Source organism: Hippocampus bargibanti, linkage group LG11 (assembly GCF_051943395.1).
Source record: "Hippocampus bargibanti isolate YZ-2025 linkage group LG11, ASM5194339v1, whole genome shotgun sequence".
Lineage (NCBI taxonomy): Eukaryota > Metazoa > Chordata > Actinopteri > Syngnathiformes > Syngnathidae > Hippocampus > Hippocampus bargibanti.
The window spans coordinates 5,362,438-5,385,000 of NC_142744.1; the positions used below are offsets into that span (position 1 = coordinate 5,362,438).

At 40.1% G+C, this 22,563-nt stretch overlaps 1 protein-coding gene across 1 annotated transcript in view; it reads right to left on the reverse strand.

Annotated features, from left to right (window-relative positions):
* The window catches only part of eif2b3 (eukaryotic translation initiation factor 2B subunit gamma), a 38,682-nt gene that overhangs the window by 15,667 nt on the left and 452 nt on the right, over nt 1-22,563 (reverse strand). Inside the window, exons 2-10 of the mRNA XM_089008221.1 lie at nt 22,128-22,293; nt 20,286-20,443; nt 13,465-13,624; nt 12,648-12,759; nt 5,984-6,076; nt 4,109-4,245; nt 2,691-2,881; nt 2,553-2,618; nt 1,685-1,833 (exon numbers count right to left, since the gene is read on the reverse strand). Of these exons, the coding sequence (XP_088864347.1) occupies nt 1,685-1,833; nt 2,553-2,618; nt 2,691-2,881; nt 4,109-4,245; nt 5,984-6,076; nt 12,648-12,759; nt 13,465-13,624; nt 20,286-20,443; nt 22,128-22,275 (1,214 nt within the window). The 5' untranslated portion in view covers nt 22,276-22,293. The remainder of the gene's footprint in view (nt 1-1,684; nt 1,834-2,552; nt 2,619-2,690; nt 2,882-4,108; nt 4,246-5,983; nt 6,077-12,647; nt 12,760-13,464; nt 13,625-20,285; nt 20,444-22,127; nt 22,294-22,563) is intronic.

Sequence of the window (22,563 nt, forward strand, 5' to 3'; positions counted from 1 at the left end):
TGGTCGCACACCAATAGCCGCATTGTGGGCCCTCAGTGAGTCTCGCTCCACCCCGTGGAGCACGGAAAACAAAACCTGGGACACCTCCCCTTTTACACAGAGTCTGACAATACAAAGCGCGGTGCACATCAGCAGTCACTACTGACATGAAAATGAAAAGAAAAAAAAACCTCAATTTTGAAAGGGTGAAAAAAGTCGAAATGTACAGATAATTTTGCCTGAAAAAGGTCATATTATTACACTGTTATTACGACAGTGAAGTCATTATGTTATGAGAATATAAAATAAATAATAATAAAAAATATAGTATTAACTCATTCCTTGCCATACCCGAATGTATTCGGGAATTAAAAAGTGTTGGTTAATTAAATCATTGAACCAAACATTTTTAATCATCTTATAAAACGTAAAAATCGGAAGGATACATCCAGATTTTAATGGATTTTGAGTTTTATGGAAAAGAAAAAAAACATGCACATTTTTAACTCATTCACGGCCATTCCCGAATATATTCGGGAATTGAAATGTGAGCGCAATTCCCATATTTGTTCGGGTTTTGTTTTTTCTTGTGTGGGGTGCCGATAAAGCGCTAGTCAGACCTCTGGTAATGTTTTTCTTTTCTGCATTTGCCTTCTGTCCACTTTAGCACTTTGTTCCAGCTTCTGCTGTTGTGAAAGCGCTATATAAATCAATATGTATGTATTGTATTTTGTCCATCCGCCCCCATTTCAAGCTCAGACAACCCATATAATTTAGGAATAAACTTTTTTTGTCTGATGAAAAAGTGAGTCTAATCTTTCTAACACAGCATTGAATGTTTATGTCGTCCGAACACTCCACTCAATATTCTGTGGGTCCTGGAATTTGAGTAATAATGACAAAAACCCTGGCACTAGAGTGAACACATTTGTGCACAGTGAATGAGTTTAAAGCAAAATACTGGACATGAAAGTGATAGGAGAAATAAATCCTAATTTTAAACGGAAAAAGAGATTATGTTCCAAGATTAAAATTGATACTCACCAGTCTTAATATTAACGCTGGTAGGCATTTGGACTCATAATCCGATACACTATAAACAGTGGGAGTGGTTGATGAAGGGATGAAGCATTAAGAAGCCACAAGTAGAAAATAACATTAAGAAGCATTAAGAAGTCACACGTGGAAAATAACCATATAATTAGAACTTTGGGGGGTTAACAGTACCTTGACAGGCTGGGGGAAAAAAGGGAAAAAAATACAGACGCTCGCAAATTTACGAACAGGATATGTTCCGAACAATCGTTCATAAAGTGAATTTGTTCTATATTTTAAATGGAACGTATGTTTAAGGCTTGTATAAGTAACTTGTATTGGTTTGTACTGAAAAATAAAGATGTAATACAATATATGCTCGATAAAGATATGTACATGTACAACTGAAGAGAATACTACATATGTTATTACAAAAATGTTCGTATGTACTGCTGTTTGTAACTCGAATGTTCATAAGTAAGGGAACATCTGTATTCAGCAAAGTACTGTAAGCATGCCCCAACTGAATCCGATGAAACCAATAATGGTTTCAAATAAAACCTAAACTACAAACAATCCCTTATAGCAAAATTCTTTCTCAATGTGTACTTCGGAGCTCATTTCAAAGCCAAGAAAAAATAAATAAATACAAGTGGGCGTGTGTTCTCACCCTTCTTCTATGGTCACCCAGTGCATGATGATGGAGTTGGTCACCCTGACTTTCTCCTTGACCGTGGTAGAGCTTCCGATAGTTGATCTCTTTATCGAAGTCTTCTCGGCAATCTGACAAAGCGCCCCGATCATGCTGTCCGATCCCATCTGAGGAGACAACAGAGCGCAGACAAGGAGACGTGACTTATAGCAACACGTACCCCACCACAGGCTAGTGTTCAGCCGAAGAGGACACAAAATAAAATTGCGGTCAAGCAAAAGGAGATCATCATGAAACACGAACGAGGTGTGCGTTTGTGTGACTTAGCATCCCACTACAAGTACGCTAAGTCGACCATTGCTACGTGTGGCTAAGGGTGTTTCTGTGTCGTCTAAGCAACGATCTCAGGCAATAGAAAAGGTTGAAAGACTTTTGTTCATTTGGATTAACAAAAAGCAGCTAGCAGGGGACAGTGTGAGTGAGGGTATATCATCAAGAGGCAACTACATCAATGACCATCACAAAGGTAAATAAAATGACTATTATACAGTACAATTCATTTCTTTAATTACAATACAATAGCACATTTATTATACATAAAGTAAGGTATATTTTGTGTAGTTTTAAGGCTTATTTAGTAGAAAATTATGTTTTATGGGGACCTGGGAACGGATTATTCTCATTTTTAATTGTTTCTTATTATAAATGTTTGTTAGACAAACTTTTTGCCTTACAAACATTTTCTGGAAACCAATTAAGTTGGTAATCTAATGTATCACTGTATAAATTCGGAGATAATTTGACCATCTGAGGACGATTAGCACGAGCACTATCAACCAGGAATCAGTATTAGACAAAAACGTGCGGAACAAGCGCTGACACAAACCTGACATCTCTCTGAAATGACGGCAGAAGGGTGGACTGCTGGCTCTTCTAACAAAAGCTTGGGAACCTTGCAAAAAAAATAAAATCATTGGGATTAAGAAGAAGATGTGAAATATATATCTTCTCATCGGATGGTTACCAGGCGGTTGGCTTCAATATAGGCGGCGATGGTGTTGACGCGGTAGCAGAGGCCCTGGTCCATGATGTGCACGTAGCAGCGGAGTTTACCGCCGTGGTATGCCTCGCTCATGTCGCCGTGATGGTCGTTCCAGCAGGAGCGCTCCTGGGCCAGCTGGAGGAGACGATCGTCCCGTGATGAGATGAGAAGCTCTGTGAAGGGAGAGGTGGGAGAAGCAGCTGTTAGCGATAAAACTTGAGAAGCAAGGCCAAGATCGAACGTTGGATTAAGAAGCTTGATCTGAATACAGTATTTTCCGGTGTATAAGGCGCACCCAAAAGCCTTGATTTTATTCAAAAGATAACCCAGCGCCTTATGTGCCTTATATGTGAAGTAATACTGAGCCGCAACAGGTCTCGCAACTACTGTCAGCAGCCACAGACGTCATTTCCCCTGTAGAAGTAGTGTGCGGTCCATGCTAGGATATATAAAACACAACCCCAGCCTCTACTTCAGCGCCTTATATATGGACTACTTATAAATGACATGTATTATTATTATGAATACTTGTTTAAACATGTCATACATTGAAGGTGCGCCTTGTAGTCCAGTCCGCCTGATATAAGTAAAAAGTATGAAAATACACCATTCATTGGGGGAATGTGCCTTATACTCCGGTGCGCCTTATACACCAGAAAATACGGTAGTTGCCAAATTTTTTGAGCGATCATCAGACGCCATGATATTGTCACGCGTTGTAACACAAGAAATACACCGCCAGAAGTACTAACCCTAACTTTCAACCTATCTATTAGCTATTAGCTAGCTAGCCAGCTTTCTATCTGAGTTATTCCGGGTTGAGTGAACGCTGGCGCGTGTGGCTGCCGCTGCTCACCCTCAGGAAAACTTATCCTGTGACTGTAAAGTGACCTTGAGAGTTTTGAAAGGCGCTTATAAATGAGTATTATTATTATTATTACTGGGGACCAGGACCACCCGTGATAGATGAAAATCCGTGAAGTAGCGTTATATAATAATACGTGATAAGACAGAAATCGTGGGCTATCGTGTGAGTCATTCCGCATTTTTCCGCAGTTTTTTTCCCCTGAAAAAAAAAAAAAAAAAATCTGCGATGCACTAAAACCACGATAAGTGAACCGTGAAGTAGCAATGGATCACTGTAACTCGCATCCAGGCCGCTTTAGGAATTGAAAGGAAAAATATTAAGTCGTCCATCTTAACAGCTGGCTTCCTCGGTCTGCAGTCAAGAACCATCCGCTGATTAAATGGACAGATTCTCGGTTCTTTTGACATGTTCTTAAATCCAAAACAAGACAAAATATATACACCATTCCACACATCCACATGATACAGAAGAACAAATGGAGTCCAGAGTTGATTTACAGCAAATGGAGTAGCATTGCGTGTGTGATGCTAACCGTTATTTGGCGTGTTGTCATTGTTCGCCTGGCTCTGCTCATCGGTGTCATCTTTTGGTTTTGGATTGCTCCTTGCCTTGGAAAACTGCTTGCGCACCAAATATGGCACAAGCTCGCCACGGATTGATGAAATGGATCTGCGGTCAAGAGGAAGAGCTTGTTTAGAAATAACGTCAAACGGGAATGACACTTTTTTTTATTGTGCGTGTCATTGTCAAGTTTTGGAAAAAAGTATAGATAAGTGAGTCTACTGATGAAGTTATATTAACTAAGTGACAACAATGTTACCATATTTTCCGGTGTATAAGGCGCAGCCAAAAGCATTGATTTTCCTACAAAGATGACTGCGCCTTATACGCAGGTGTGTCTTATATGTGAAGTATCGTATTTTCCGGCGTATGAGGCGCATCGAAATATAAGGCACACCCCCAATGAATGGTGTATTTTAAAACATTTTCCATATATAAGGCGCACCGGAGTATAAGGCGCACCGGAGTATAAGGCGCACCTTCAATGAATGAAAAAAAAAAAAAACATTCTAAATATATAAAAGTATTCCAAATATAAGACACACCACATTATAAGGTGCTACAGTAGAGGCTGGGGTTTTATTCACTACTTCCTCTACGGGGGCAAAATGGAGTCAGTGGCTGATGACAGGAGTTGCGAAACCTGTTGCGGCTCAATATTCACATATAAGGCGCACCTGCGTATAAGGCGGAGAGAGGATTTTTAATGCACCTTATAAACCGGAAAATAAGAATTTGCCCTCCAAATTGCAGTTGGCCGCATTGTACTGTATTTCCGGTATATAAGGTGCACATATAAGCCTTCATTTTCTTCAAAACATGACTATGCACCTTATACACAGGTGCGTCTATGTGAAGTCATATCCTATAAATACAGTAAAGTCTCGTTATATCGATATCGGATATATCGATAGTCCCGGTTATATCGATACTATTTCTATGCACGCACGGAGAAAATTACATGCAAACAGGGTCGGATATATCGATAGTCCCGGTTATATCGATATTTTTTCAGACTCCCTTGAATATCGATATAACGAGACTTTACTGTATTTATATACAGTAAAGTCTCGTTATATCGATATCGGTTATATCGATAGTACCGCTTATTACGATACTATTTCTATGACCGCAAGGAGAAAATTACATGCACGCAGGGTCGGATATATCGATAGTCCCGGTAATATCGATATTTTTCGGACTCCCGATAATATCGATATAACGAGACTTTACTGTATTTAGAAAATGTTTTTTTCAATCATTGAAGGTGCGCCTGATAGTCCAGTGCGCCTTATATATCGAAAAACTCACACCATTCATTAAGGTGCAGGCTGATCTTCTGAAGATAATGAAAGCTTTTTGGTGCGCCTTATACAAAAAAAAAGGACGCAGAACAAGCACTTTCCGTTATTATCATTCACGCGGGGTGAGGAGTAAACAAAAAGCGGTTGATTTTTGTTTGGATATCATGAGATTGCATATTTCCACAACGGGAGCCAAATCGTTCAAAATTTCGGTGTAGCGTAGCCACTGACGCTGAGGGCTGTGCGGCCAAGGTGACATGGCTCCACTTTATGGGCGAAAGGCCTTATGGCCTTGGCTCGGTGACACGCTGTAAAACAAATTAACACCTTGCTAAAAATACCCTGCGAAGGGGACCTTTCACGAAAACCTCTCACACCGTGTAACCTTCCTGAACATTTGCGACAGATTAAAACAGTGAATGCGCTGGGCAGTGTTTTGCTGAGCTCCGTGTCCATGTTAAATGCGGAATATTTCAGACATTTTTGAAAGTGACACGGGGGAATGGCATATTTTGGGTTGGAGAAAAAGTGGTTGCACTCACTTGTTGTCTGTTCTTAGAAAGTCCACCACTGCTTTTTTCATGCAATAAAGATGAGCATCCACAAGACCGGTTTTGATGAGCATCCTCGGATGTCTGGAAAGAGGAAAAAAAAATAGTTGATGAAATGTTTCAGAAGAGAAATGTACAGAGTGCAAAAGTATAAAATACTATATTTCGCTCCCAAAAGCCTTGATTTTCTTCAAAAAACGACCCTGCGCTTTATACGCAGGTGCGCTTTATGTGTGGAGTAACATTGAGCCACAAGAGGTCTTGCAACTACTGTCAGCAGCCATCGACTGCATGGCACCCCTGTAGAAGAAGAAGTAGTGCGTAACCCCAGCCGCAATTGTAGCGCCTTATAATGTGGTGTGCCTTATAATAATAAAATAATACATTACAAAAACATACAAAAAATCCGACTTCAACGGTCGGTTAGGACGGCGGAAAAAATCATTGGCACCGCCCTACCCACTCTCGAGGACTTGCACACTGCAAGAATCCGAACAAGGGCGCGGAAAATCCTACTGGACCCTCCGCACCCTGCCCACCACCTTTTCCAGCTACTCCCCTCAGGCAGGCGCTACCGATCCATGCGCAACAAATCCAGCAGACATTTAAACAGCTTCTTCCCCCAAGCCATGAACTCTTTGAACTCTTCAACAGTAGCCAAAAATGGAACTGTATAGTGCCACTTAGCAGTTTTTTTGACGACGATTCTACCGGAAACAAATTCCTTGTGTGTTCTACATACTTGGCAATAAAGATGATTCTGATTCTGATTTCATTTATAAGCGCCTTTCAATGGAACAAGTTTGAAAATACACCAATCATTGGGGGTGCGCCTTATACACCGGAAAATAAGATATACAATCAAGATAAAAGCAAATATGCAACTGTATATATGCTGCACACGGTGGGTGGGGCAATTTCAGGTTAGTAGCGTAATCTAAGTACTATAATATTTAAGTAGTGTAACACAAATTTCTCCATTAAAACAATTAAAACAATAATAATAATAATTAAAGAACAGTCAGGCAGAAAGGCTCCCCACCCTATAGATGGATGGAAGGGTGAATGGATTACAGGTCGAGTGTAATTGGCTGTTTTCAAACTGTCCCTGAAGGCAACACCTTGAATTGCTAGCTTGCCAACTTGCTAGTTAATTAGCTATACAGACAGATAGACAACTTCATTTTATGAAGCTAATACGTTTTGAGAACTCCACAAATTGTTCCAAAATGTCCAATAAGTTAAGAGGGACTGCCCCCCCCCCCACACCCCCGCATGAAAAATGAAATCCAGCTCAATAATGCACATATTTGTCAGAAATTCAACTTGCTCGCTAGCTATACGGGCAGACAGCTTCATTTTATGAGGGTAATTCGTTTTAAGAACTCAATAAGGTGTTCCAACAAGTGAAAGGAATGGGAAAATGTCCAATAAGCTACACACTGTCACATTAAAAATAAAATTCTGCTCAATAATGCACATATTTGTCAGAAATTTGCCAGTAATATGATTTTGCACATTTTGTTTTCTTCTTGAAAAACTGTTCCATGAAACAGTTACATTGACATTTTTGTATCTTGAATACATAAATAACACAGTTACATGTGGTCCGTTACTCCCCAAGCCCTTCGACCCTGTATGGGGTTTAGAGGGAAGACAGGTTTATGTCGGCATGGGTGTACGCAAACATACTCGACATTTATGAAGAGAGAGCTAAAGAAAACCAAGTCATCTTTCAGACTTCAATCAACCAAGCCGTACTCACCCTCCCTGATACACATACTCCTCCTTCCAGCGGCCATTCAATTATTAGATTGTAAAACAAAACAAAAATACACAAGGTGGGAGGGTCGAGGCCATTTCTAAAACAGACGAAGTCAAATGTTAACTAACGTAATACGCAAAAAACCATTGCTGAACATTTTCCAGTACCCGCTGTAGTTATTTGGATTCTTTTGGGTTGGAAGCAATTGATTGGAAAGGATTGTGTCTTATTACCACAAAACAACCATGCAGCTTTGACAAAATGAAAATCAGACATGGCGGTTCAGTGTTCATAGTGATGCTTTGACACGAAAACCTTGATTTTTTTTTCCATAAAAAAAAAAAACTGAAAGAATGTCTGGCAATTCGCAACATTTAATATGACTGATGTGCCATGATTTGCCTGAGAACTCAGCGTTGCTACTAATTATGACAACTATTAGTGTTTACAAAGCAGAGGAAAAATAAAGGGGAAAAAAGCCCTGGTTTGAATGATTAACATACTTTAGAAATAATTATAAACATTGACATTGGCGATGAGCATCCATTTGAAACAGAACAATTCAAGTCTCGAAACTGAAGAGAGACACAAAACAGAGAAGAGTCTTGTTGACAATCCCGGCAAATTCAACAAAGTACAGATACCTCATCTTACGAACTAAATTGGTTCCCAGAAAGTGTGTGTAAGGCGAAAAGTTCATCTGCCAAAGATTTATTTCTCATAAGAAACCATTAAAATGAGAATAATCCGTTCCCAGGTACCAATAAAACATAATTTTCTACTAAATAAGCCTTAAAACTACACAAAATATACCTTATTTTATGTATACTAAATGTGCTAATGTATTGTAATTAAAGAAATAAACTGTACTTTATAATAGTCATTTTATTTACCTTTGTGATGGTCGTTGATGTAGTTGCCGCTTGATGATATCCGAGTGAAGTTGACGTGCTTTCTCGACGACAATACCCTCACTCACACTGTCCCCTGCTAGCTGATTTCATTAATCCAAATCAACAGAAGTTTTTCAACGTCTTCTATTGCCTGAGACCGTTCCTGATACAACACAGAAACACCCTTAATAGCTTCCTTGTTCTTTAGGACGGTAGCAATGGTCGACTTAGCGTCCTGGTACTAGGACACAAATGCACACCTCGTTCGTGTTTTTTGATGATCTCCTTCTTCTTCTCGACCGTAATTATCTTTTGTGTACTCTTCGGCTGAACACTAGCCTGTGCTGGGCTCTTTTTTCGGTCCCATAATAGCAAACGTATCCTTGATAACAAACTACGTATGCACTCAAGAAGAGGGGTGATGATAATTAGTCCGCCAGCCACCGTGGCGCTCTGAGCGGTTTGGTTCGTTTGCCAAAAACTAGTTCGTGTGCCAAGATTATATTCTCGCAAATTTAATGTTCGTAAAGCGAAAAGTTCTTATGCTAAAGCCTTTGTAAGCTGAGCTATCACTGCACATAAAATGGCGCTGAAAAATTGCAATAAATGAAGCAGTCCATGCAAGTTATCAAGGGATGAGTTGCAGAGACTTTTGGGAATGTTTTGGCCATTTTCTCCGATACTGTAACAGCAACAGTATCCATCATTCATTCGCGTGCAATTTCTGAGGGAAAATAATCAGTGAGGAAGTTGAAATGGTTGGATGGAACGAGAACAACTTCATCATGGCTTGTCCGGTGAAATTAGAATGGATTATGAAACCAAAAGCTCCGAGTAGTCTGACAAGTGTGACTCAGGAGAATCGCTCGGTCACACACATTTTACAAGCAAATGCCATCAATCAAATTGCGTGGGTTCTTCCGTGTGACGCTGTTTTTCAAGAGCATTAAACCACATGTGCGAGCACACACACACACACACAAAGGCCTGCTCTGTGGGTGTTTTTAATGTGCGTATGTGGAATTGTCGCGGCTTGGAATTGAAGCGGATTTATGTGGGACAAGAGATGTGAGACAATCCGTTTTTGTTAATGTATGCGACAGCTTTGCGTTTGCGTTGAAAACTTAGTTTGTAGCAGACAGACGTGCACATTCCACATTGACATCTCTGATACACTGGTGAAAAGGAGGCTTTCATGCTCTCCTCTTTCATCTAGAACTGCTTCATGTAATAAAGTATTTGTCTTGCACTCAAACATCATAGAGTACATGGGGAAAGTCGTTAAGATTGTCCATGTTCTTATGTTCCTGTTGTGTTTATTATTTTGCTTTGTGTTGACTATTATGTGAAGCGCTTTGTTACAGCTGCAGTTGTTGTGAAAACGCAATATAAATTAGGATGTATTGTATTGTATTGTATTGTATTGTATTGTATTGTATTTATAAGATAGTTATGTTCCTCTTGGAAATCGGACTTGGAGTTTGTGACATCGCTGTCCATCACCGATCGGCGGAAGATCTGTGGATTGATGCGTGAACTGTACATGAAATAGAAGTGGACAGAAATGTAGCTATTGTTGTAAGGTTCAAATTAATAATTGGTGTTAGCAAGCTTTTGAGTGAAAGAATGTGGTCACAGCAGTCAAACACAGAGTAAAATAAAAAGAGTGAATACTGAATTGGCAATTGGATTTTTTTTCAATGAATGAAAAATAAACATTTTCTTATCCAAAAACCAAATGGAATAGATATCAAATAATTTCAAAATAGAGAGCACTTGCAGAGAATTTTTGTTGGAATCTGAAAAAAAAAAATACTTTTGAAAAAGAAAATTTGACCTAACTAAAAGCAGATGCCGAACTTTAAGCTTTAATATCCTTGCAAAGTAATCCTGACTGAATCTTTTCATGTCATTTTTATTGACATTTCAACAATCATTCATCAAGGCTACTTCGCGAAAGGCGAATAAAACATTACAAATGGGCGACAAGCGTTCACGGTCAACACACCAAAAAGGAAAAAAAAAGATGATAAAAACGCAATGTGCTTTTGATGGGACCAGTGGCTAGGAACAAAAAAACTGATGTGTAAAACATTCCCGCTACCTATAAACTACCCACGAGTGGCTTGTAGAAATCCCAAACTCCGGAAATTAGCCTCTGATTTCCTGACATAAAAACACTTTGTCCTGTTTACTTGTGTAATTCTTTGATACTGATGTATAATTGGAGAGGCCCTAAATCAGAAATGTTTAACTCTGGACTCTTATATAATAATCATCATAATAATACATTTCATTGATAAGCTCCTTTCAAAACTCCCAAGGTCACTTTACAGTCACAAGATATGTTTTTCTGTGAGTGAGCAGCGGCAGCCACACGAGCCAGCGTTCACTCAAGCCGGAATAACTCAAAAAGATATAAAGCTAGCTAGCTAGCTAGCTAATAGTTGTGTTAAGTTCATCCTGTCTACTTGATACCTAATTTACAACAGATTCATTTCAACAATTTCCAGCACCACATCCTGAATTTATTTGTGCGATTCAAAAAGCATTTCTATCGGAAGATTGTGTATTTTTTGTAATAATAATAATAATAAAAATAATACAGTAAAGTCTCGTTATATCGATATCGGATATATCGATAGTCCCGGTTATATCGATACTATTTCTATGCACGCACGGAGAAAATTACATGCAAAAAGGGTCGGATATATCGATAGTCCCGGTTATATCGATATTTTTTCGGACTCCCTTGAATATCGATATAACGAGACTTTACTGTAATAACCATCATCATCATCATCATCATTTCTAATCCCCTTTCAAAACTCTCAAGGTCACTTTACAGTGACAGGATCAGTTTTTCTGTGGGTGAGCAGCGGCAGCCAAAGGCGCCAGCGTTCACTCAACCCGGAAATAACTCAAATAGATCGAAGGCTAGCTAGCTAGTCAATCAATAGCCAACAGATAACTACCTAGATAGTCAGCTAGCTAGATAGCCAGATAGCTAGCCAGCCATCCAGATTGCTAATAGCTAGCAAATGATGATAATAATAATAGATAGAAAGCTAGCTAGCCAATCAATAGACAAGCTACATAGCCAGCCAGCTAGGTAGCCGTATAGCTAATAGAAAGCCAGCTAGATAGCTATTATTACAGGCTTCTTGATTCTGATTAGTATACTACATACAGTAAAGTCTCGTTATATCGATATCGGATATATCGATAGTCCCGGTTATATTGATACTATTTATATGCACGCACTGAGAAAATTACATGCAAACAGGGTCGGATATATCGATAGTCCCGGTTATATCGATATTTTTTCAGACTCCCTTGAATATCGATATAACGAGACTTTACTGTACTTATTTATCATGTCTTTTTTATGCTGATACTAGTGCAGCATGTCTACCGGAGACAGATTCTTTGTGTATTCTACATACTTGATTCTGAATTTTGTTTTTTTTTTTCCTGTATTTTATTTTTCTACTTCTTTCTTTCCTTTCATCTTTCTTTCATAACTTTGCTGCTGTGAAATGTACATTTCTTCACTGTGCGACGAATAAAGGTATATCCAATCCAATCCAAAATATGCCCTTTGTGGGTGTGAGGACAGCGGCTGAAGAGTTCTCAGTGCAGGGCGGCTCTGCAAACAGCTGCTCTGGACCGTGTTCTCATTTTCCAGAATTTACAGTGGCTTCGGCTCTACGAAGTATTTACGAGTTCCCAAAACGCTGCTCTCCCTCATACGTGCATTTAAGGACGAGGGAATGAAAACCTACCTCAACAGTCCTTTTCCTGTAACAAATATCCCACACACAAGCTACAGGAACCCTGATTAGAAACTAAAACATCTGGTCGCGCCGAAAAGAGGTGGAATGTCGTCATGAAGAACGCGTGTGTTACAATGCAGTAAACGTTTGGCTATTTATTCGCGGAATGGAAATTCCATGGGTAAAATGTGAAGTTTGTAAAAAGGCATCGGCTTACTGACTTGTTCAAGATGGATTTCCTAATTGATAGCTCGTCCTCCAAATCCACCTCGTTGGCCATAAACAAGAGCCTCTTGCCTGACTGGTCCACGCCGACAAAATCTCGCTGCTCAGCTGCAGGAAACACAAAACAAAACACCCAATTATATACAAGTAACATCCGACTTACAACCAGCTTGACTTACGACCACCCGTACTTACGACCACGACCTCCAGACCTTATTTTTAAAATTTTAGAGTGGCAACATGTTGAAGATTATTTGTTTTTTTTTAACCTGGACGACACGCGCCAGCATTCACTCAACCCGGAAGTAACTCAAAAAGATATAAAGTGAGCGAACTAGCTTATAGATAGCTCATAGATAGCTCGCTAGATAGTGAGCTAGCTAGATAGCTGTATAGCTAATAAAGAGTTAGCTAGATAGACAGCTAATAGATAGCAAATACAGGTAACATCCGACTTACGACCGGCTCGACTTACGACCATGACCTCCAGACCCTATTTTGAAAATGTTAATTCTACCCGGGCACTACAACGCGCTAGCAGGCCGGCAACGCGTATGTAATTTTGGCTCGCAAGCCAGCATGTCACTCTCACATAGCAATCGACCGTGTGATGGCACCAGAGGCGAGCGTTTGCTAGTCATTTAGCCTCCGAGTCTCTTTTCAACATTTTGAATGCATTTCAACTTACAATCATTTCGCCTTACGGCCGTTAGGTCGGAACGGAGCTCGGTCGTAAGTCGGATGTTACCTGTATATGTTTTTTTAACAATAGAAAATGACACTGAAGGGGAAAATTGCATTCTTTGGATTTACCCGTTTTCTTCTTGCCCTTTTGGCCCGGAACGGTTTCTGTGAATTCATGAGCTTTGCTCATCAACATGGCCAATGTCGCATCATGGGCCCTGAACAGATCCACCACTTCGTGAAGCGCCACATCTGTTATCAGGTCGCAACTCAACACCAGGATGTCCGTCTGAGGAGGTAAGCGAGAACAAAATAAAAATAAAATAAAAAAATAAAATAAAAAAAACAGAAAAGCAAACAAACAAGATTTTTACTTACCTGCTACGTTTTTTGTTTTTTTATTACCGTAATTTACGAACTATAAACCGCGACTTTAATAACATGCTTTCAACCCTGCGGTTTATGCAATGATATGGCAATTCATGCATTTTTTTCTAACAGCCGCCAGGGGGCGCTCAAGCACTAAAGATGTGAGACAGGGGTGCTGGTCAGACCTCTGGCAATGTTTTTCCCTTCCACGAGGGGGCAGCATTTGCCTTTTGTCCATGTTAGCGCTTTGTTACAGCTTCAGCTGTTGTTAAAGCGCTATATAAAGCAATATGTATGTATTTTATTGTGTTTTGTACAGCCACCCCCATTTCAAGCTCAGATAACTGCAGACCCATATAACTTAGGAATTAACTATTTTATTCACACATTTATTCAGGAATTGAAAATATGACACAGAGCACCATTCCTGAATTTGTTCTGGTTTATTTTTTTTTCCACGCTTGGGTGCCGATAAAGCGCTGGCCATGGTCTCTGGAAATTCATTCCTTTCCACCAGGGGGCAGCATTTCCCTTTGTCCATGTTAGCGCTTTGTTCTCGTTTCAGCTGTTGCTAAAGCGCTATATGAACCAATATCTATGTATTGCAATGTATTTTGCAAAGCCGCCCCCATTTCAAGTTCAGATAACTCCATATAACTTAGGAATTAACTATTTTTTAACACATTCACTGCCACTCACGAATTTATTTGGGAATTGAATATAGGACGCAGAGCGCCATTCCCGAATTTGTTCGGGTTTTGTTTGGGTGTCGACAAAGCGCTGGCCATGACCTCTGGCAATGTTTTTCCCTTCCACAAGGGGCAGCATTTCCCATTTTTTCCATGTTAGCGCTTTGTTCCAGCTTCAGGTGTTGTTCAAGCGCTATATAAACCAATATGTATGTATTGCATTGTATTCTTTACAGCCGCCCCCATTTCAAGCTCAGATAACTACAGACCCAGGTAATTTAGGAATTAACTTTTTTTTCTGAAGAAAGAAGAGAGTATCAGGTTTCTTACGCTGATTTGAATGTTTATGTAGTTCTAAAACTCAATATTATGTGGGTCCTGCAATTTGAGTGAAAATGACAAAAACCCTGGCACTGGAATGGACACATTTTTGCACATTGTCGGGCAGTGAATGAGTTAAAGGCTTTCTGATGTTTTTTTTCTGCAAATCATTTTTTAACCTCTACTAAGCGAATCACTATAACATCTCAGGTCCCGAGTCATACAGGAAAAATGAAATACTTTGAAACATCAATACTCAGCTTGATAACTCCATTAAGATATTAACTTACACACTTATTGGCGTGCAAGTACCATTTGTCATTTCAACAGGCCTCACCTTACATTGCGTGTGTATGTGCAGGAGTATGTATGTACGCGTTTTAACTTGTGGCCTTCCATTCACAGTAGCCATTTGTCTGCTCGGTGATGCAGAGCTGTCAGCATGACGGCTAATCCTGCCATTAGTACCCCCCCCCCCCCCCCCATCTTATTGACAGAGACACCTTAGCTCGGGCCTACAACGGAGAAGGAACAGAGACGAATATGTTAGAAGTACATTGGAAGCTGGACTTTCCCTCGTTGTGTGGCCAATCTTGTTTCTCAATTGAGTTACATATCAAAACGACAGACTCAATGAAAATAGATTGAAGTGTCGTTAATCCGTTCCAGCCGCCGGAAAAAATGGCACAATTATTGTGATGTTGTTGTTTTTTAAATACAGAAAAACCAAACACCAACAGGAAAAGAGAAAAGTGAAGAAATAAACAGTTTTCATAAAATCACAAGTGTTGTATGTGTGCCTGTAAAGCACAGGAGTCAAAGTCATTTTTCGCATCGGGCCACAGCGTAGGTACGGTTTCTACTCAGGGGCCGTGATGAATGTACAGTAAAGTCTCGTTATATCGATATCGGATATATCGATAGTCCCGGTTATATCGATACTATTTCTATGCACGCACTGAGAAAATTACATGCAAACAGGGTCGGATATATCGATAGTCCCGGTTATATCGATATTTGAATATCTAATAATATAAAACTCCCTTGAATATCGATATAACGAGACTTTACTGTATATGATTGTTATATAGTGACTGTTATTGTGGTTTACATGGGATACGTCTAAATTCTGGTTCGGACTTTAGCAAGCGTCATGTAATTTCGCGAGTTTGATTCGCTTGCGGGGGCCGAATAAAATGATGTGGTGGGCCAGATTGGGCCCCTGGGCCTAGACTTTAACACCTGCGCTTTAAAGGCTGCGTCCCAGTGATTGGTTTACGGCACTTGGCCAATTAAGACCTTTCATATGGCACCGTAAAGAGAAAAGGGGCATACTCCCGCCACATTGCCCACCCAGGTTTAATGGGGCAATCAGAGCCAGACATATAACATTAGAGGTAATCAGACAGGACAAAAGAAATAATTAGCTTAGCATCAGGGAGTAGTATAATGCTCCCCTAACCTTAGAGCAGGGACCTATCAGAGAAGATGTCTGGCACCGCCACCTCTGTCCATTAAGGATATATATATAGGGCCAGAGTTACCAGCACAACTTTAGCTTGCTGACAAAGCTCTTCGGATAACGATCAAAACGTCCGACACCTTCAAAGAAGTACAGATGAAGGTTGACAAAACCTTTTCATCGATTACAGACCTACATTGAAAAATGAGTTCCAAAGATCATGTAAGGTGACCTGGTGGCCAACTTTTAGCATAGCCTGCTCTGGACGTGGCGACAGGAAGCTGCCAGTGCAAGGTGGCATGGTCGTCTGCAGAAGATCTACCGGCACAGAGACCCCAGAGACCTTTCAACCCTCCACTCTATCTTAATATGCACGCACGGACACACGCATACACACACACAGGAAGGTTGGTACAAGTGCTATGAGACGGAACACACACATGGACACTCACAGGCGACGGCGGAGCGGAGTCAGCTGTAGAGACAGAGACACTCTGGCCTTTCAACAGCCAGGATCTCTGGACAGGTCAGGACCACACACATGCCCGCCACACACGCTGTCTTTTATTATTTTTTTTAAGCTTCCTCTTTGAAAGTCTTTCTAACAGGACATAAATTGCACACTGTGGTCCCAGGATTTTAATGCTGGTATTCTCATTGCCGAAGCCACCGTTTTTGCATTGAAGCGTGTGTGATAACACGGGGAGTACAACAAGACTTTTTTTTGTGTGTTCTCGTTTTTGAGTTATGGCACGTTTTGTGTTCTTGTTATTCCACTACAGGTGTTCATGGAAGAGTTGATTTATCAACCCACCAACACCCAATGACCAAATTTTCTTCTGTTTCATCTCAAAATCACTTTTTTCCCCGCATATGTGACATGTTCATCAATAAGGCATTCAAGCACCATCCGCCATTTTATCCCCAAATGTCACGCAGCTTTAACGTTAACAAAGAACAGAACCCGTGTCAGCCAGGTGATTAAAAGTGAACGGTGATTTAAAAAAAAAAACGTCCAGGAGGCTTTACGCACATAACAATCAAACAAAAATAAAGTGCACGTTAAGTACACATTTCACTCATTGGGCGACAAATCAGGCATAGGCTAAAATACGCTGCTTATAATCTCTCTTTTCAGGGGAAGAGAATTTCTCAACTCCTCTGAGAGCTTGGATGGATTATTGCAAAGTATTTTGTTTGATCGGTAACACAAAATCCCCCCCTGGTGGAAGGTTGTTAGTGTAAAGAGATGAGCTTGTATGTGTCTATTCTGTACTCATGCGCCACACTGACAGTTTGATTGATTCCACTGCTGGGATTTGGCAGGCCATGGTTATGGTCCCTCACTCATCAGCCTCCAGTGTGAGAGTGTGTGTAACTCAATACCTCTAATCTAGTTGGCTGCTCAAAGGATTACGGACTTCAATATCCTCCAACGGGAACGTGAGGGGACTTGTCCTATTGGACTGTGCTGCTTGCGTGAGGTTATATTAGAGGTTAAATAAAGAACTCTTGGGTGAGGAAGGAGGGGATAATAAGAATCTTTATGAGTATAAATGGCGGAAGGGTGTAAGGGGGAGGGGGGGGGGGGTTGAAAAAGCACCGTGATGCAAAGAGAATTAAAATTAAGACAGCTGTGTGACAGTTACTGATCCAGGTTTTACCGGAGTTTGACCAAACAAAATGTGTGGCTGTCACCGCTTGGATGTAACCAGCAGAGGGCGTAATTCCTTCATGCCCTAAACATTTGCTAATTTAGCTAATTAGCTAATTTTCTGCGTAAAAAAAACATTAGTGATACAAATTAGCGATTTTGTGATTTGGTGCTTATTTGATTACCGTATTTTCCGATGTATAAGGCGTACCCAAAAGCCTTGATTTTCTTCAAAAGACGACCCTGTGCTTTATACGCAGATGCACCTTATATGTGAAGTAACATTGAGCCACAACAGGTCTCGCAACTACTGTCAGCAGCCACCGACTCCATGTCACCCTTGTAGAAGAAGTAGTGCGTAACCCCAGCCGCAACTGTAGCGCCTTATAACGTAGCGCGCTTTATATTTGGAAAACTTTTTATATATTTCAGGTTGACCCAAAAAGATGCGTGCCCATGAAAATGTCAATTGTGGCTTTGATTTAAAAAGCTATTTATTTCAAATTACAACCACACATTATTCAGTTTATGGAAGACCATTCACCAGAGTTTCAGCTATTTATGTCATTTTTTAGTCAATATATGGCTTTCCCAAGATGTGTTCCAAAAGTTCACCCAAAAAAGTTGTCAATCACTTTTCCACACTCCTCTTTCGGGAGAAAACATTGCTGCAGTGAGGGAACTCAGTAGGACGCATTTTTTTTGGTTACTCTCCTGAAAGAGGAGTGTGTCAAAGTGATTGACAACTTTGTCAGACGAGTACAGGTTTGCTTGCATTGAAATGGTGGACATTTTGAGAAAGCCATAAATTGACTAAAAATTGACAGAAATAGCTGAAACTCTGGTGAATGGTCTTCCATAAACTGAATAATGTGTGATTGTAATTTCAAATAAATAGCTTTTTAATCAAAGCCACAATTGACATTTTCATGGGTACGCATCTTTTTGGGTCACCCTGTATTTGGAAAACTTTTTTAATTGATTGAAAGTCTGCCTTATACTCCGGTGCCCCTTATATATGGAAATGGTTTGAAAATAAACCATTCATTGGTGGTGCGCCTTATACTCCGGTGCACCTTTTACACCGGAAAATACGGTGCTCAGTGAATGTTGGATGTATTTGTATTTGGGGATGCCGGTGCGCCTTATATGTGAAGTAACATTGAGCCGCAAGAGATTTCGCGACTATTGATAGCAGCCACTGACTCCATTCCCCGATACCGAAGAACACAGGTGTCAAAGGCAAGGCCCGGGGGCCAAATCTGGCCCGCCACATCATATTCTTCGGCCCGTGAAAGCAAATCAAACTTGTGAAATTACATGCCGCTTGCTAAAGTCCTAACCAAAATGTCATATTTTTGAATGTAAACCACAACAACAGTCATTATTCTTGACTTCAGATTTGAAAACTAGTTTTTCATTAATTTTTTGTGCGCTCTATATGTAATATGTGGAGGGGATTCAACATTCTACTGGCTTCCCCAAATTCATAACGGCCCTCGAGAGGAAACCATAAGTACAATGTAGCCTGCGGCAAAAAATGACTTTGACACCCCTACCGTAGAAGAAGTAGTTAGCAGTCCATGCTGGAATATATTAAACGTAACACCAGCCTCTACTGTCGCGCCTTATAATGTGGCGTGCCTTATATTTGGAAAACTTTTATATATTTCTATATTATATTTGGAAAACATTTTCCATTCATTGAAGAAGCGCTGTATAGTCCGGTGTGCCTTATATATGGAAACATTTTGAAAATACACCATTTTAGCAACTACTACAACTATACAACTAACAAACATAATTTGAGTTGCTGAGGCAAGTGTGCAATGGTATATGACAGATACACTGTTTCAAGCCTTATACCGTATTATCATACACCGCTGATGTTGAGTGACTGAAAACAGTTTGTCGAATTTATTTTCTTTGTGGCTTCTTTCAAAGTTACGATGAAATTGACTCTCATGTAGTCCAAAACAAGCTATGTTTTGTTTGTTTTTTTGGTGTGTGTATGTGGAAATCACCCCCGCGCCCCCTTACTTGCCATAGCACTCTTGTCAGCCAATCCTTCATTAGGCTTTCGATCATCCACCTTTTTTTGTTGACTTTCACAGCGATTTCTTTCGGTAGTGTTTCTTTTGGCGCGGTTACCATAAAAAAAAAAAGTTACATATCAACATGGGTGGAAGCCTTCATCCAGATGCTATGTAGCTCAACACACTAATGAAATATGTTCTCTCATGGCCAGTTGTTTTAACCGGGATGCTGGGATTCCCCTTTCTGAGTCACCAATCAGGTGAGAGGTCGGTCAAATGTCAAAGGTAATTTGTCCATATTTATGACTTCATTGAAAGTGAAAAATAAAAATTGTGGTTTATATTATAAGGTATAATACCAAAAGTAACACGAGTCACACATATGAGAATAATTGTTGAAACATTTGTATGCATGACACCTTGATTTTTTCGTGGATGTTTCGGAGTGCGTCGGCTGTGCCCATGTCTTCATCTTCCGAGATACAAAAGAAGTCCAGTTTCAGCTTCACGTCCATCTTTAATTTGAGGTCGGCGGCCATCATCCTTTGGACCTCCTTGGTGGTGATCACGATCACCTCTGAAGAAAAGGAAAAGCATAAATGACAATGGATAACTGCGTAAGGACAATTAAGGAAGGAAAATAATAATAATACATTTCATTTCTAAGCACCTTTCAAAACTCTCAAAGGCACTTTACAGTCACAAGATATTTTTTTCTGCCGGTGAGCAGCGGCAGCCACACGCGCCAGCGTTCCCTCAACCTGGAAGTAACTCAAATAGATAGAAAGCTAGATAACTATCAAATAGGAAAGTTGTTATCTTGACCGATTTAGTCATATGATATGCTTAAACCAGTAAGACTGCATATCTCGCTGATTGAATGATACTCCGTATGTCAGGGACTCCCACCGCACAGCCCATAAATATGTCAGATCTTGAATCACATTGTAGATTGTCGATCATGGCACATTTCAACGACCCAAATTTAGCTTCACTTGAAGTAAATAATAACCTAAGCAGATCTCTTTAATACATCTAAGAAATTGCAGCCTTATCTGCATGAAATGGTTTGCGTAACGCATTTGCTCACTTGCTATGTTAGCCTAGTAAAAATTAATGGTGGGCCTTTGGCTAGTTGGCTGCACACAGTTTAATAGAAAAAAAAGTACTGGCCACACATGGTGATTATATTTGAAATGTAAAAGCCGTGAGAAGCAACTGGGTTGTTATTTATTTTACAACGAGTAGCTCTGTTTAGTGGCAAGAACAGCACATTACAACAAACCCCTTTATAAGCCAAATGTTTTTGGAATGACCGCACGTCACCCCATAAGAGGCTAAAACGCTGCGGTGTAAGTGGAGTCAGGACGCACACACCTGACATTAGCGAATGAAGTGCTGACAAGGTTGTGAAATTTTAAAAAAAGTAGCATTATTGTAAACCTCATTCCGTGAAACATTCCGTGCCGATATACTATACACAAGTGAACTACATCTATGTTAATCCTATCTTTAAAGTGTCATTTTAGTCAGTATATGTATGTATTTAAGGTTAATATTCATGGTTAGAGTGCTCGTTTGCTGTTGCCAAAATGTATTTGCTAACAATTTTTGCACGTCAGGGTGAGCTTTATTTTTTTTCTCACTTTTGAATTTCATCCATGTTTCAAGCCATTTTACCACGAAGACCACCATTAGATTAAATCGCAGTCGAAAAACGTATCCTGTGACTGTAAAGTGACATTGAGAGTTTTGAAAGGCGCTTATAAATGAAATGTATTATTATTATTAGTATTGTTATCATTTGCTAGCTAGCTATTTGCTAGCTATTAGATATCGGCCGGCTAGCTAGCTATCTGGCTAGCTGACTATCTAGCTAGCTAGCTTTAGCTAGCTTTCCATCGATTCAAGCTACTTCCGGGTTGAGTGAACGCTGGCGCATGTGGCTGCCGCTGCTAACCCACAGAAAAACTTATCCTGTGACTGTAAAGTGACCTTGAGAGTTTTGAAAGGCAGTTAAAAATGAAATGTATTATTATTATTAAGATGCAATTTCTAGATCTATGTATATGTGGTATATATTAATACTTAAAAATGCATAACGAATGTGATGTGACCGAATTGAATGTTAATTTTCTAATTCCATTCGGGTAGGATGATGACATCCTCCATGATGGTTTTTAAAGCACTTTACACATTTACCTACATTCATAAAACCAAGAAAAATAATTTGTTATGATCTAGTGCAAGGTAAATCGCACCTTCAAAGCCAACTCTTTCCAGCAGGTTTAGAGGGTACCATATCAGAGGCCTGTTGCCAACCGGAAGCATTGCTTTGGGAGTGTTGTACGTCAGGTCAGTCATCCTTGAGCCCCCGCCGGCTGCCATCATAACTGCCTGCAGCTCCATGATGTATGCTCGGGATGACTGAAAGAGACATCAATTTAGTTAATTCACCTGTGCGAGAAATAAAACAAATACATTTCTGTTCCCACTACGACTGTACAGCAAAATACCACAACAATCACCCAGGAAGTAACTGCCCTCCAGAATAAAATACATGTATTCTCATACAACCATGAAAAAAAATGTTTTGAGAACCTTGAAAGCCATAAGGAGGCTGTCAGCACGACAGTAACAACCCCGTACATCGAATGGAGATGTGTACATAACGCAATCATAAAGGAGAGACGAATA